The 17,596-nt window shown below is 43.9% G+C and overlaps 1 protein-coding gene across 2 annotated transcripts in view; it reads left to right on the top strand.

The window, feature by feature from the left end:
• The window catches only part of jazf1b (JAZF zinc finger 1b), a 454,958-nt gene that overhangs the window by 145,297 nt on the left and 292,065 nt on the right, over positions 1-17,596 (top strand). For both annotated transcript variants that reach the window (XM_068059392.1, XM_068059401.1), the window contains exon 2: positions 10,171-10,243. In XM_068059392.1, coding sequence (XP_067915493.1) covers positions 10,171-10,243 — 73 coding nt within the window. The remainder of the gene's footprint in view (positions 1-10,170; positions 10,244-17,596) is intronic.

Genomic DNA, 17,596 nt, shown 5'->3' with positions numbered 1-17,596 from the left:
CTGAATGTAGATCTGGGAGGAGCACATTAAAATAATACAGTTAACGTTTCAGGTCTGTGACCTTTCATCGGAAAGGTGATGAAAGGTCACGGACCTGAAACGTTAACTCTTTCTTTCCACAGATGCTGCCAGACCTGCTGAGTATTTCCAGCATTTTCTGTTTTAATTTCAGATTTCCAGCATCCGCAGTGTTTGCTTTTGTGTTAAAATAACACAGACCACTGCCAGCTTCTCCAGCCAGTTACCATTGCACCCCATGTGGTCACCAATCCCCGCGACCTGGACAACACTTCCCCCCCCCCAGCCACCAATCGTTACCACCTGACCACTGTGCTGTTGCTTCCCCCAGCACCCACCCTGCCTCAATCTGAAGTTTAATTGCCCACCCTGTAATGTCAACACCAACCCAAACTTCAGTCATGATCTATTGTCAGCTCTACACAACCCACTGGTTCCATTTAAATGAGGTCTTAGATTCAATATCGGGGGGGGCCTCGGGCCTCAGCATTCAGGTGCAGGGGACGCCATCTGTGCCGTCTGCCAGTGTTTCCTTTAAAATTTAGTTATTGTGTGTGGTCTCTTTAAATTCTTTTGCAATGCTGCACGCATGCATTATTTACCATGTAGTGCAGTACTGTGCGGTACCTTCTAGGCTGCTGCGAGACCACGCACCCATGCAGCTTAGTGAAAATGTTGACACCCACACTCCCAAAAATGAGCACATCTAATTTTCTAGGCCTTTTTTGAATCTCGTCCACACTAATGGAATTAAATCCAATCTAGTGGACAGCCTTAAGTGTCTGAAGTGAAATTAATTTGGATTTAAAGGGTAGGGGGTTTTCTTCTCTGATGCTATTATTTCCAATGTTGCATAGGAAATCAGTACTTTTTAAAAAATATTAGCATTGAGCTATTGGGAGTAAATTCACAGCATGAAATTATCCGTTATTTAGCACTGAGTTGTCACTCCTTCAGCGAGACTACAAAGATTCCTGAATTAATAAATGGTAGTACTCTGCTGGCATATCCCTCAGCTTAGGTTAAGTTGCAGTGCTGGAGGTAATGTAGGTGTCAGCTGTGGCTCAGTTGGTAGCACTTATGCCTCTGAGTCACAAGCTGTAAGTTCCACTCCAGGGCTGGAATTTAACACCGCCCCCCCCCCCCCCCCCCACTCCGTTGTGAATTAGGAGGTGGGGGTGGAGGCAGGGGGTGCTGTGCCCAATTAATGGTCACTTAAGTGGCCTCTTCCCACCGCCATTGGTATTTCACTTTGGCATCTGAGGAGGCCGCCCAGTGATACCTGGCAGCCTCCTTGTGGGCTGGAGATGGGGGATCTCCTGATCGGCACTCTGTGCCCCATGGAGGGCCCTCCCCAGCAGCATGGGCTGCCCCTGCTAAAACTACCCCCCCTGCCCTCCGACCCACTCACCTCCACCTCACCAGCACCCAGCCGATTGTCCCCGGTGAAGCCAGACCTCCACTTACCTCCCTGGTATAGTCCGACCTCCACTTACCTCTTTTAAAGGGTGACATCCGTCATTCCTCTTCTTACTGGATGCAGTCCCAGCAGTGACCACTGCTCCCAGTGGTACTGCTGGGACTGAAGAGCTGCCAGTCCCCTGATTGGCCAGCAGCTCTTGGAGGTGAGACTTCCTGCCTCAGAGGGGTGGAAGTCCTGACTGAGGCCAATTAAGGGCCTTCCTGGGCCACGCAAAATAGCAGCGTGGCTTCCAGGCCCAGCGGAGACTGGCTTTCCAACCATTGGGCGAGGACACTGCCTCAATGTTAAATTCCAGCCTAGGACTTGAGTACAAAACTCAAGGCTGACACTCCAGTGCAGGATTGAGGGAGTGCCGCACTGTCGGAGGTGCTGTCTTTCAGATGAGATGTAAACCGAGGCCCCATCTGCTTCCTTGGGTGGATGTAACAAATCCCATGGTGCTATTTTGAAGAAGTGCAGGGGAGTTATACCCGGAATCCTGGCCAATATTTATCCCTCAATCAACATTACATAAACAGATTATCTGGTCATTATCATATTGCAGTTTGTGGGAGCTTGCTGTGTGCAAATTGGCTGCTGTGCTTTCCTACATTACAACAGTGACTGCACTTCAAAAGTACTTCAGTGGCTGTAAAGCACTTTGAGATGTCTGGTGGTTGTGAAAGGTGCTATATAAATGCAAATCTTTTTTTTCTTCCATTTTTACTTTTCATATTAGTACCTGACCTGGGAGTTTTCATAACTCAATCCTAAGATATTGCAGGCTATCAAAACTAATCCCAGTGCACAAGGCACAATGTTTCCACCAACTCCATATAGAGTTGCAAACAAACATTGCAATTTAGTAATCGTTGGTATGCAATTAATATTAACAAATGAGAGTATACATAATTTTGTCGATGTTAAAACCATCTTCAAGGCAGACAAAAGTACCAAGAATGGTTTCCATCGGACAGTATTGACACATTGAATGTTTTTTTGAAAATTATTAGAATATTTGTGCACCAATAAAAACAGTTCAGGAAAACATGAAGTGTTTCATTACTCAGCACAGATATCACTACCTTGATGAGCACAATTATTCCTCCAGTCTTTAAAAATAAACTACTTCAGAAGCATTTTCCTATTACCTGACTTAGATTCCTCTCAAAAAGTAATATTCTGTTCATTTTGCACGCATTTACAATTAGAAATTTCCTTCAATGAAAATTTAAATATTCTTTGCTAAACTCCTTGAATAGTTTTACAGCTGAACTGGGAAAATATAAATGTTAGATATATTTGACTTTTTAAAATATTTTCACTGGTGGACCAGATTAACCTAAGGCTTTCATTTTTAATGACTGATATAAATCTACATTTGTGTCTCTTTTTAAAAGTAGCTGTCTGTTTGTACCAATCATTTTTTTCAGTTTAGGCAAGCTGAAAACAGAAGGAGTTACTATAGGAATTTCTGACATTCAGACATATAAATTGTCAGACATATTCTGCAGCTGGAAAAGCTTTATTATAGTACTTCCACTTGCACCAAGTAGTTTTGATAATGCAATGAATTGAGGTTTTATGAAGTGTACCAAATGGGCTAGAAGAGATGGACTGGATCATACTTTAAAAAAAATGTCTTTCATGATTTGAATTTCCACAAACATGTCATAGAGTCATAGAGTTATCCAGTACAGAAACAGGCCCTTCGGTCCATCCTGTCTATGCCGGTCATCAAGCACCTATCTATTCTAATCTCATTTTCCAGCACTTGGCCCGTAGCTCTGTATGCTATGGCGTTTCAAGTGCTCATCTAAATACTTTTATTTATTTAGTTTATTTTATTTAGAGATACAGCACTGAAACAGGCCCTTCGGCCCACCGAGTCTGTGCCGACCAACAACCACCCATTTATATTAACCCCACACTAACCCCATATTCTCTACCACATCCCCACCATTACTCCTACCACCTACCTACACTAGGGGCAATTTACTACGGCCAATTTACCTATCAACCTGCAAGTCTTTTGGAGGTGGGAGGAAACCGGAGCACACGGCGGAAACCCACGCAGACACAGGGAGAACTTGCAAACTCCACACAGGCAGGACCCAGAATTGAACCCAGGTCTCTGGAGCTGTGAGGCTGCGGTGCTAACCACTGCACCACTGTGCCGCCCTAAAAATGTTGTGAGGGTTCCTGTCTCTACCACCCCTTCAGGCAGTGTGTTCCAGATTCCAGCCACCCTCTGAGTGAAAACATTTTTCCTCAAATCCCCTCTAAACCTCCTGCCCCTTACCTTAATTCTATGCCCCCTGGTTATTGACCCCTCTGCTAATGGAAAAAGTTTCTTCCTATCTAACCTATCAATGCCCTTCATAATTTTGTATACCTCAATCATGTCCCCCCTCAGCCTTCTCTGCTCGAAGGAAAACAACCCTAGCCTTTTCAGTCTCTCTTCATAGCTGAAATGCTCCAGCCCAGGCAACATCCTGGTGAATCTCCTTTGCACCCTCTCCAGTGCAGTCACAACCTTCCTATAGTGTGGTGCCCAGAACTGTACACAGTACTCCAGCTGTGTCCTAACTTGCATTTTATACAGCTCCATCATAACTTCCCTGCTCTTATATTCTATGCCTCGGCTAATAAAGGCAAGTATCCCATATGCCTTCCTAAACACCCTGTGCTGCTGCCTTCAATGATCTATGGACAAGTACACCAAGGTCCCTCTGACCATCTGTACTTCCTAGGGTCCTACCATCTATTGTATATTCCCTTGCCTTGTTAGTCCTCCCAAAATGCATCACCTCACACTTTTCAGGATTAAATTCCATTTGCCACTGCTCCGCCCATCTTACCAGTCCCTCTATATCGTCCGATAATCTAAGGCTTTCCTCCTCACTATTTACGACACTGCCAATTTTCGTGTCATCTGCGAACTTACTGACCATACCTCCTATAGTCATGTCTAAATCATTAATGTACACTACAAGCAGCAAGGGTTCCAGCACCGATCCCTGTGGTACACCACTGGTCACAGACTTCCACTCGCAAAAACAACCCTCGACCATCACCGTCTGCCTCCTGCCACTAAGCCAATTTTGGATCCAATTTACCAAATTGCCCTGGATCCCATGGGCTCTTACCTTCTTAACCAATCTCACATGCAGGACCTTATCAAAAGCCTTGCTGAAGTCCCTGTAGACTACATCAACTGCTTTACCCACATCTACACATCTAGTCACAGCCTTGAAAAATTCTGTCAAGTTAGTTAGACACGATCTCCCCCTGACAAAGCCATGCTGACTATCACTGATTAATCCCTGCCTCTCCAAGTGGAGATTGATGCTGTCCGTCAGAATTTTTTCCAGTAGTTTCCCAACCACTGATGTTAGACTCACTGGCCTGTAATTACCTAGTTTATCCCTGCTACCCTTATTAAAATATGGTACCACATTTGCTATCCTCCAATCCTCTGGTACCTCTCCTGTGGCCAGAGAGGATTTGAAAATTTGTGTCAGAGCCCCTGCTATCTCCTCCCTTGCCTCACATAACAGCCTGCGATACATCTCATCTGAGCCTGGGGATTTATCAACTTTTAAGCCCGCTAAAACAGCTAATACCTCCTCCCTTTCAATGCCAATGTGTTCGAGTATATCACAGTTCCCACCCTGATCTCTACACTTACATCGTCCTTCTCCATTGTGAACACAGATGAAAAATAATCATTTAAAACCTCAACTATGTCCTCCGGCTCCACACACAGGTTGCCACTTTGGTCCCTAATGGGCCCTACTCTTTCCCTGGTTATCCTCTTGCCCTTAATATACTTATAAAATGCCTTAGGATTTTCCTTTATCTTTCCCACCAGTGTTTTTTTATGTCCTCTCTGCGCTCTCCTAATTACTTCTTTAAGTACCCCCCTACATTTTCTATACTCCTCTAGTGCCTCCACTGTTTTCAGCACTCCAAATCGGGCTTGGCCATGTGAGCCGCATGGAAGATGGCAGGATCCCCAAAGACACATTGTACAGCGAGCTCGCCACTGGTATCAGACCCACCGGCCGTCCATGTCTCCGTTATAAAGACGTCTGCAAACGCGACATGAAATCGTGTGACATTGATCACAAGTCGTGGGAGTCAGTTGCCAGCATTCGCCAGAGCTGGCGGGCAGCCATAAAGACAGGGCTAAATTGTGGCGAGTCGAAGAGACTTAGTAGTTGGCAGGAAAAAAGACAGAGGCGCAAGGGGAGAGCCAACTGTGCAACAGCCCCAACAAACAAATTTCTCTGCAGCACCTGTGGAAGAGCCTGTCACTCCAGAATTGGCCTTTATAGCCACTCCAGGCGCTGCTTCACAAACCACTGACCACCTCCAGGCGCGTATCCATTGTCTCTCGAGATAAGGAGGCCCAAAAGAAAGAAAGAAAGAAATCTGCCATTAGCCTCCTTTTTTTTCCTGATCCAATCCTCTATATCCCTTGACATCCAGGGTTCCCTGGACTTGTTGGTTCTACCCTTCACCTTAACTGGTACACGTTGGCTCTGAAGTCTCACTGTTTCCTCTTTGAATGACTCCCACTGGTTTGATGTAGACTTTCCTACAAGTAGCTGCTCCCAGTCCACTTTGGCCAGATCCTGTTTTATCATATTGAAATTGGCCTTCCCCCAATTCAGTACGTTTATTTGTGGTCCATCTTTGTCCTTTTCCATAACTACCTTAAATCTTACAGAGTTATGGTCAGTATCCCTGAAATGCTCCCCCACTGACACTTCTACCACATGTCCAGCTTCATTCCCTAGGATTAGGTCCAGTTCTGCCCCTTCTCTTGTAGGACTTTCTACGTACTGGCTCAAAAAGCTCTCCTGTATGCATTTTAAGAATTCCGCCCCCTTTAAGCCTTTTGCACTAAGACTATCCCAGTTGATATTGGGGAAGTTGAAATCCCTTATTATTACCCTATTATTTTTACAACTGTCTGAGATTTGCCTACATATCTGCTCCTCTATCTGTCCCTGACTGTTTAGATGCCTGTAGTATACTCCCAGCCAAGTGATTGCCCCCTTTTTGTTTTTAAGTTCTACCCAAATGGCCTCATTTGAGGAACTTTCCAAGATATCATCCCTCCTTACTGCAGCAGTTGACTCCTTGATGAACAGTGCAATGCCACCTCCTCTTTTACCCTCTCCCCTGTCTCGCCTGAAGATTCTATACCCTGGAATATTGAGCTGCCAGCCCTGCCCCTCCCTCAACCATGTCTCTGTGATAGCAATAATATCATAATCCCATGTGCTAATCAACGCTCTCAATTCATCTGCCTTACTAGTAAGACTCCTTGCATTAAAATAAATGAAATTCAGCCTTGCATTTTTCACTTGTGCCTTAAGAAGTCGATATTTGCTCTGCCTTCCTGGAGTTGCGTTTGCGGCCACAGAAACGCCTATCTGTACCCCTTACGATAGAATCCCCTTTCACGATAGCTCTTCCACTCCTTTTCCTCCAAAGTGGAAAATCTGTTAGGTAGGGACTCCTGCACTACCCGCTTAGTTCTTCTAGTCTGCCTGGCGGTCACCCATTCCCTTTCTGCCTGAGCAGTCTTTACCTGCGGTGTGACCACCTCTCTGTACGTGCTATCCATGATGATCTCAGCCTTGCGGACGCTCCAAAGTGTCTCCAGTCGCTGCTCCAGATCCGAAACGCGGATTTCGAGTGACAATATCTTTCATAGCAGATTAAGCTTCAGGCTTTATGCATGTTTGTTTATAGATGACACAAGTGAATTTGTTTCTGCAGTGTGCTTCATCTTGGCCTGCAGCTATATTGTGCTACCAGTCTGAGAGCGGCACCCGAAGGAAGCTATTTGCAGTCAGCAGCACCCCCATTATATTCTGTTGCTCCAAAAGATATTCTCCTCCGAGGAAAGAACTCTATGCATGCCTGTTTAAATCCATGCATTGCCCTTGTCAGTCCATACTGCGAGCTTTGCTCTTGGACAGTCCCTGTACTAAACTCTGCTCCTCAACAGTCCTTTATAGTTAAAGCTTGATCTAGTTCTATAAAAGCTGATTTGGATTTAATTTCCCAACCTTTCTGGAAGTGACACGATCTACTACCAAAACCTTTCAACAAAAAAAATCTTCACTTTTTTAATGTATGTAAGCGGAATATTCCACAAGCAAATTTGAAAAAGGATTTTTCAGCAAATGCCTTTTACTTTTGATAGCACTGTGACTGCTGATTGTGTAATAGTCTTCAAATGTTTCTAATATCATACAGAAGTCATTTGCTTGTGAAAATGATTTATGTTGTATTTTTCTTTGAGAAGTTTAAAAATAGAAGCAGTTAATGATGACTGAAAATCATTAGGAATGAGGAAAGAAAATAAATTGAGCCAATTATCAAACTTAGGTCTTGAGATCTTGTTAATTTTAGGTCTATATTAACAGTAAATGATAAATAATGACGCCTTGAAGAGGAATTCAAAATGCCTCCATTAAAATTAGCCTGAAATGGATTGGCTTAAGTAAGGGAAGGGAGAACCCGACTGATACATTTTCATGTAGGATCTCGAAAATATCATGTAAGCCAGGAATTTCAGAGCTGCTTCCATTTGCTGCTGTATCTTAACAGAAGCATGGAGGAAATGGGGTTTTACAACACATTTCCAATGAAGATACAATGGCAGAGAGGTAATTACTGGCCCATAGTCCAGCCTAGAACTGCACTTCACAAGGCCTTTGGATTAAATCCAGCCCACCAACATCTCATTCTGGGCTTTGTACACAGTTAATTGTTCCAAATGTTCAATTTACAACAACAAAAACTTATATTTATGTAGCACCTTTCACGTAATAAAACGTACCAAGGTGCTTTACCATTGCTTTCCAATGCCAGCTGTCTTCGGAGCACCCTCTCCCCGTCTCCTCTCCCCTCACCTCCAACAAGTGCGAGGAGCTCATGGACTTCTTTCAACTAAGATTGAGACTATCTGTTCCTCTGCCACTTCTCTGCCTTCCCTTAGCCCACTAGGCCAAACCTCCTCCAAGGTTTCCTCCCTACCCTAGCCCTGAAGTTGCATCTTTCTCTAGTTTCTCTCCTATATCCCTCATGCCCTCTCTGAGCTCATCTTGTCCATGAGACCTACCTCCTACTCTCTTGACCCTGTTCCCACTAAATTGCTGACCACCCAACTTCCCTTCCTGGCACCCATGTTAGCTGATATTGTTAAAGCTTCTCTCTCTTCAGTTATTGCCCTCATCTCCTTCAAATTTGCTGTCATCATCCTTCAAAAGAACAACCTTGACTGCTCTGTCCTTGCAAACCATTCCCCCATCTCCAACCTTCCTTGCTTTTCCAAAGTCTGTGAACATGCTGTTGCCTCCCAAACCCATGTTTGAATCCCACCAATTAGGCTTCCGCACTGTAACAGTACCAAAACTGCTCTTATCAAAATCACAAATGGCATCCTTTGTGACTGTGACAGAGGTAAACTATTTCTTTCGTCCTTCTCGACCTGTCTGTATCTTTGACATGGTTGACCACACCATCCTGCAATGCCTCTTCACCATCATCAAACAGGGTGGGACTGCATTGGCCAGTTTCTATTTTTACCTATTTACCTATCTTCTTGCAGTCAGAGAATCACCTCCAATGACTTCTCTTCCTACTCTCGCATCGTTGCTTCTGGTGTCCCCAAGGATCTATCCTTGGTCCCCTCCTCTTTCTCATCTACATGCTGCCCCTCAGTGACATCATCTGAAACTACATCAGTTTCCGCATGTATGCTGACGACACCCAGCTCGATCTTACCACCACCTCTCTGAACCCCTCCACTGTCTCTATATTGTCAGACTGCTTGTTGGGCATCCGTTACTGGATGAGCAGGCCAATTCTGGCCTTTTTAATCGTACACTCATTGGTAGCTGTGCTTTTAGCTGCTGAGGTCCTAAGCTCTGGAATTCCCCCCTCCCCCCCATCCCACATCTCTCCTCCTCTCTACCCCTCTTTTCGTCTTTAAGACGCACCTTTAAATCTGCCTCTTTGGCCAAGCTTTTGTTCGTGTGCCCTAATGTCTCCTTTTGTGACTCTGTCAGATTTTGTTTGATAATGCTCCTGTGACATGCCTTGGGATGTTTTACTACATTAAAGGTGCTATATTTGTACAAGTTATTGTTGTTGGAGTGTCTTATTAGCCATTAACATTCTGAAATTATAATCTAATTTCTTGTTTGGGGCTGTACATTAAAATAACTATCTTGTTCAGTAATACCATTATGAGATAGTCATTGATACATAGCTTTTTTTGGAATGGAAAATAATGGCACAGTTGTTGTGAGTTTGAATTGAATGCAATATGTGTCATGGTGTCTGTTATAATGACAGGAACCTTTCAGCCATGACATCATTGAACCTAGTCTATTCCTATTACAAATGTATTGGGTTTTCGAAGAGCTCTATTTTAATAAAACAAACAGTACTCTTGCCAAAATTGCATCTTAAAGCTTTTATTATTTACTTCAATTTCCTGGAAAGTTAGTATCAATTGAATTAAAATTACATTATTTATTTTGTATCTGATTTAATGTGTCATCTTATTTGCTTTCTCAATTGAAAAGTCCATTAATGAGTTAATGTGAATCTGTGTAAAGTGGCACTAATAATAATTTTAAACTTTTACTCCCCTGTAGATACTGACCCACGGGTGTTAGAGAAACAGGAGCTACAACAGCCAACATATGTAGCTCTTAGTTATGTTAACAGGTAAGAAATCTCTTTCATAAGAACACCTAAATGAATGCTTTGTAATTTCTTGTAGAAAATTCATAATGAAAGGGAACATACCCTTGTGAAACCGTGGCCAGAATTTTATGGCCCCTAAACGAGCGGGCTGGTGGTGGGGTTGTTCCCGACCTCCTCTTATGCCAGCTGCAATTTTACGTGGGGTGACGGCAGGAAACAGCCCACCTGCCCCAGGCAATCAAGGTCCTTAAGTGGCCCATTAACTAGCACCTAAGGGCTTCCTCCCGCCACCCTGGGTATTTTACCCTTGACGGTCAGACGGCAAAAGCCTCAAGAGCCCCACCTGATAAAACCAGGCAGCCTTCTTGCGGGCTGTGGGGGGAGTGCCCTCCTGAATGGACACCCTGTGCCCCATGGAGGGCCGCTGCCGAAGCCCCAACCGCCCCCAATGCACAACATTCCCCCTGCCACCCTAACCGACCCCCCCTTGCTTTGCTGGGGTTTGGCTGATTGTCCACGGCAAGGCCCTAAAAACTTACCTGTCTTCCAGGGCCGTCCTTCACCTCGCTTGTGATGGCTGGGTGTAGTTCCAGCAGTGGCCACCGCTCCCGACGGCGCAGCTGGGACTAAGAGCTGCCAGCCCGCTGATTAGCCGGCAGCTCCTTTAGGCGGGAAGTCCTGTCTCAAGGAGGTGGAAGTTCAACTCAATTCCAATTAAGGGCCTGGAGACCGAAAAATCCAAGCTTGGCTCCCCAGGCTTGGCAGAGGCGGGCTCGCCACCGATTTTTCGGCCGGAGGGCTGGGCCTTCTGCCCAATGAAAAATTCCAGCCCATATTTTTGGATGCAATGTACTTGGCCCATTTTTAAAATCTCAGACCAGCCTAATATATTTATCAGCCTTTCCATATTTGTTAAAATGTTTTTATCTATTGTAAATTTGTTTGCATAAGAGCAGAAAATTAATGATCGTGATTGTGCAGTATGGTATTGTCTTACTTTTACAAAATTGAACCCTTTTCCCCAAAGTACTTATTAATGCAGCTTTTTAAGTGTACTTTATTGCTAAATATTTAATTTTTTTATTTGTTCCTGGGATGTGGATGTCACTGGCTAGGCCAGCATTTATTACCCATCCCTAATTTATCTTAAGAAGGTGATGGTGAGCTGCCTTCTTGAACTGCTGCATTCCTTGGGATGTAGGTACACCAACAGTGCTGTTAGGAAGGGAGCTTCAGGACTTTGATCCAGCGACAGTGATGGAACGGCGATATAGTTCCAAGTCAGGATGGTGTGTGACTTGGAGGGGAACTTGCAGGTGTTGGTGTTCCCATGCATCTGCTACCTTGTCCTTCTAGCTGGTAGAGCTTGCGGATTTGGAAGGTGCTGTCTAAGGAGCCTTGGTGAGTTGTTGCGCTGCACCTTGTGGATGGTACACACTGCTGCCACTGTGCGTCAGTAGTTAAGGGAGTTGAAGGTGGTGGATGGGGTGCCATTCAAGCAGGCTGCTTTCTCCTGGATGGTCTCGAGCGTCTTGAGTGTTGTTGGAGCTGCACCCGTCCAGGCAAGTGGAGTATATTACATCACACTCCTGACTTGTGCCTTGTAGATGATGGACAGGCAAGTGATTGCCCCCTTTTTGTTTTTGAGTTCTACCCATATGGCCTCATTGTGGTCAACATCAGTGAATGTATCTTCACATGACAGTCATTAGTTTAGTTTTTAGTTTTTCATTATTTTTTATTATACTGAAATCTTGTAAATTTAAAACTCCACAGGCTAGATTTTCCTGTGTTTCCACTCAATTTTAGGTGTAAAACTGAGGAAATGCAGCAGAGGGGCTGCACTTAGTTCCCTGCTCTTAGTCCCTTATCAGCACTAGTTTGGACCATGAAAATGATTGCGTGCGTATTGTGCCAGATTTAATATTCTACCCCAAAGGCAAATTATTGTTCCCAAAACAATAGTGCCAGAGAAAAATAACTTTAGAAACGTCTAGAAATGCTAGCTAACTTGAAGGGCTGCAGAGTGCCCAATTTGAATCTATTGCTTCATAAAGCTGCTTGCTGTGAAAGTTTATTTACTTAAAGGTCTCTGAGCCAGTATTTAGAAATGTGTTGGAAAATTGGTGAAGGGTATGAAACCATAATTTTTATATTTCTGGAGCCATTGTTCCACTGCCAGTGATTCTTTTTGTACTAGCTATTCCTCCTTACCTCTGTTTTCAAGAGGAGGATGAGGATGATCTAAAAGGAAGCTAGCCTCTTTCTTGTTGTAGATGGTCATTATCTGGGACTTGGTGACACAAATGTTTCATCCCACTTATCAGCTCAAGCCTGAAAGTTATCCAGATCTTGCTGCATGTGGCAATGGACTGCATCGTTATCTTAAAAATGGAACTGAACTGCAATCATCAGCGAACATCCCACATCTGATCTCATGATGGAACAAAGGTCATTGATGAAGCAACTGAAGATGGCTGGGCCTAGGAAACTGCCCTGAGGAACTCCTGCAGCGATGTCATCAGGCTGAGATCACTAGCCTGCAAAAACTGTAACCATATTCCCTTGACTGCAGCCAGTGTTGAGTTTTCCATCTGATTCCCATTAACTTCAATTTTACTAGGGCTTATTGATGACACACTCGGTCAAATGCTGCCTTGATGTCAAAGTCTGTCACACTCATCTCAACTCTGGAATTCAGCTCTTTTGTCCATGTTTGGACTAAGGCTACAACGAGTTCTGGAGCTAAGTGTCCTGGCCAAAGCCAACTGAGCGTCGGTGAGCAGGTGCCGCTTGATGCCACTGTCGATGATACCTTGCTGATGATTGAGAATAGACTGATGGGGCGGTAATTGGCTGGATTGGATTTGTCCTGCTTTTTGTGAACCGGACATACAAGGGTAATTTTCCACATTGTTGGGTAGATGCCCGAGTTATGGCCATCATTCAGGGCGAGGATGTTCATGGAGCCTCCTCCTTCCGTTAGTTGTTTAATTGTCCACCACCATTCACAACTGGATGCAATAGGACTGCAGAGCTTTGGTCTGATCCATTGGTTGTGGGATCGCTTAGCTCTGCCTATAGTCTGAGGGCAGACATTGACTACATGTGCAAGCAAAAACAATAGCTATTACAGAGGCGTGGTTGCAGGGTGACCAAGACTGGGACTCATTAGTCAAGGGTATTTGACGTTCCAGAAAAATAGACAAAAAGGAAAAGGAGGTGGGGTAGCTTTGTTAATAAAGGAAGGTATCAGTGTGGTGGTGAGTAATGATATAGCTGCAAATGATCATGATGTGGAATTAGTTTGGGTGGAAATAAGAAATAGCAAGGGGAAGAAGTCACAGGTGGGAGTCATCTATAGGCCCCTGAAGAGTTGCCTCACTGTAGGACAAAGTATAAATCGGGAAATAACGGAGGCGTGTAAGAGGGTTGCTACAATTGTCATGGGTGATTTTAATCTGCATATTGACTGGACAAATCAGATTGGCAGAGGTAATGTGGAAGGTGAATTTGTAGAGTGCATCAGGGATTGTTACTTAGAGCAATATGTTGCAGTACCTACCCAGGAACAGGCTTTTTAGATCTAGTAATCTGTAATGAGGTAGGATTAATAAGAGATATCGTAGTTAAGGATCCTGTAGGGGGTAGCGATCACAACATGGTAGAATTTCTAATTCAGTTTGAGGGCAAGCATCTTGGGTCTCAAATCGGTGTCCTCAACTTAAACAAGGGCAATTACAGAGGTATGAAGAAAGAGTTGTCTAAAGCAGGCTGGGAAAATAGACTAAGGGGAAGGTCAGTGGATGAGCAGTGGCAGACATTTAAGCAGATATTTCATAACGCTCAGCAAAAATTTATCCCGGTCAAAAAGAAGGACTCAATGAGAAGGATGAACCACCCGTGGTTAACAAAGGTGGTCAAGGAGAGTATCCAATCAAAAACTAAGGCATACAAAGTGGCGAAAACTAGTGGTAGGCTAGAGGATTGGGAATTTTTTAGGAACCAGCAGCGGATGACTAAAAAGCTGATAAAGAGGGAGAAAATTGATTATGAAAGTAAATTGGCAAGAAATATAAAAAGAAACAGCAAGAGCTTCTACGGGTACATAAAAAGAGAGTAGCTAAAGTGAGAGTGAGACCCTTGGAGTATGCGACTGGAGAATTGATAACGGGGAAAAGGGAAATGGCAGATAATTTAAACCAATATTTTGCCTCGGTCTTCACAGTGAAGGACACTATAAACATCCCACAGATATCAGATAAGCATGGAGCTAATGTGAGGAAAGATCTTGTAACAGTCTCTATCACGAGGGACCAAGTATTTGACAAACTAATGGGACTAAAGGCAGACAAGTCGCCGGGACCTGATGGCCTGCATCCAAGGGTTTTAAAGGAAGTGGCTGCAGAGATAGTGGAGGCATTGGTCGAAATATTCCAGAACTCACTGGATTCCGGGAGGGTCCCAGCGGATTGGAAATCTGCTAATGTGATGCCCCTGTTCAAGAAGGGAGGGAAACAAAAAGCAGGAAACTATAGGCCAGTCAGCCTAACATCGGTCATTGGGAAAATGCTAGAGTCCATTATTAAGGAAGAAAAAGCAGGACATTTAGAAAAGCTTAACGCAATCAAACGGAGTCAACATGGTTTTGTGACAGGGAAATCATGTTTGACACATTTGCTAGAGTTCTTTGAGGATATAACAAGCAGAGTTGATAAAGGGGAACCAGTCGATGTAGTGTATTTGGATTTCCAGAAGTCATTCAATAAGGTGCCACATAAAAGATTATTGCACAAGATAGGAGCTCACGGTATTGGGGGTAATGTATTAGCATGGATTGAGGATTGGTTAATGCACAGAAGACAGAGAGTCGGGATTAATGGGTCTTTTTCAGGTTGGAAAGACGTAACTAGTGGAGTGCCAGAAGGATCAGTCCTAGGGCCTCAATTATTTACTATCTATATTAATGACTTGGAGGAGGGGCAGAGTGTAATATTTCCAAATTTGCTGATAGGTGGGAGGGCATTTTGTGATGAGGACATAAGGAATCTGCAAGGGGACATAGATAGGTTGAGTGAATGGGTAAAAACTTGGCAGATGGAGTTTAATGTAGGAAAGTGTGAGGTCATGCACTTTGGTAGGAAGAATCAAAAGGCAGACTATTATTTAAATGGAGAGAGACTCCAAAAAAGTGCAGCACAGAGGGATCTGAGTGTTCTTGTGCATGAAACGCAAAAAGTTAGCATGCAGTTTCAGCAAGTAATTAAGAAGGTAAATGGAATTTGGCCTTTATTGCTCGGGGGTTGGAGTTTAAAAATAGGGAAGTCTTGTTACAACCGTACAGGGTGTTGGTGGGCCGCACCTGGAGTACTGTGTACAGTTTTGGTCCTCGTATTTAAGAAAGGATATACTGGAATTGGAGGCAGTTCAAAAGAGATTCACTAGGCTGATTCCTGGGATGAAGGGATTGACTTATCAAGAATGGCTAAACAGGTTAGGCCTTTATTCATTAGAGTTTAGAAGAATGAGGGGTGATCGTATTGAAAGGTACAAGATTCTGAGGGGGCTTGACAGGGTAGATGTTGAGAAGATGTTTCCACTAGTGGGGGAATCTCGAACTAGGGGACATAGTTACAGAAGGGGACACTCATTTAAAACTGAGATGTGAAAGAATTTCTTCTCTCAGAGGGTAGTGAATGTCTGGAATTCTCTATCCCCAGAGAGTTGTGGAGGCTAGATCACTGAAAGTATTTAAAGAGGAGGTAGATAGATTTTTGAAATATTGGGGAGTTGAGGGCTATGAGGAGCTGGCACGAAAGAGGAGTTGAGGTCTGGGGCAGATCAGCCATGATCTTATTGAATGGCAGGGCAGGCATGAGGGGCCAAATGGCCTACTCCTGCTCCTATTTCTTATATTCTTGTGTTCTAATGTCAGGTGTCTCACAAAATCAGTGTTCAACATAGTGACGAGAAAGTAAACTGATAAATTAGTCTTCTCATTTAAAGCTTGTTCACAAAAATGCACATTTTTGTTGTGTTGATTAAAAGTAAAATAGATTTCTCATGCCTTTATCTTTTCGAAACTTGCTCACTGGTTTCCTATGTAGGACAAGAATAATAATGTGGCCCTCTTCCAAAAGGTTGGACACCCCTGTTCTATAGCTTGCTGTTTCTGCTGTTTAGCGTCCATGTAGTCCTGTGCTGTAGTTTCACCAGATTGGCACCTCATTTTTAGTTATTTGATCATCTAGCTGCACAGTTATCCGTGTAACCTACAATCTTGTTCTTAAGCAGATATTCAACAACAACTTATATTTATATAGCACCTTTAAGGTAATAAAACATCCTAAGGTACTTTACAGGAGCATTATAAAACAAAATATGACACCGAGCCACATAAGGAGATATTAGGTCAGATGACCAAAAGCTTGGTCAAAGAGGTAGGTTTTAAGGAGTGTCTTAAAGGAGGAAAGTGAGGTAAAGAGGCGGAGAGGTATAGGGAGGGTATTCCAGAGCTTAGGACCTAGGCAACTGTAGGCACTACCACCAGTGGTAGAGCGATTAAAAGTGGGGATGCTCAAGAGGTCAGAATTGGAGGAGCGCAGATACCTTGGAGGAGTGTGGGGCTGGAGGAGATTACAGAGATAGGGAGTGGCGGGGACATGGAGGGATTTGAAAACAAGGATGAGAATTTTAAAATCAAGATGTTGCTTGACCAGGAACCAATGTAAGTCAGTGAGCACAGGGGTGATAGGGAAACAGGACTTTGCGAGTTAAGACACAGGCAGCAGAGTTTTGGATGACCTCAAGTTTACGGAGGGTAGAACATACGAATTAGGAGCAGGCCCTTCGAGCTTGCACCGCCATTCAATAAGTTCATGGTTGAACTGATTACTCCACATTTCCACCTACCCCTGATAACCTTCCACTCCCTAGCTTACCAAGAATCTCTGCCTTAAAAATATTCAAAGACTCTGCTTCCACCCCCTTTTGAGGAAGAGAATTCCAAAGACTCACGATCCCCGAGAGAAAAAAATTTCTCCTTATCTCTATCTTAAATGAACGACCCCTTATTTTTAAACAGTGACCCCTAGTTCTAGATTCTCCCACAAGGGGAAACATCCTTTCCACATCCACCCTATCAAGACCCCTCAGGATCTTATATGTTTCAATCAAGTCGCCTCTTTCTCTTCTAAATTCCAACAGAATGTAGGATACTAGCCAGGAGTGCATTGGAATGGTCAGGTCTAGAGGTAACAAAGGCATAAATGAGGGTTTCAGCAACAAATGAACTGAGATGGGGACACAGTCGGTTGATGTTACGGAGGTGGAAACAGGCCAGCTTGGTGATGGTGCAAATATGAGGTCGGAAGC

The sequence above is a fragment of the Heterodontus francisci genome, chromosome 2 (genome assembly GCF_036365525.1).
Source record: "Heterodontus francisci isolate sHetFra1 chromosome 2, sHetFra1.hap1, whole genome shotgun sequence".
Taxonomy (NCBI): Eukaryota; Metazoa; Chordata; class Chondrichthyes; order Heterodontiformes; family Heterodontidae; genus Heterodontus; species Heterodontus francisci.
The sequence above is the reverse complement of the archived record's forward strand: the minus strand, read 5'-3'. Positions and strand labels throughout refer to the sequence as shown.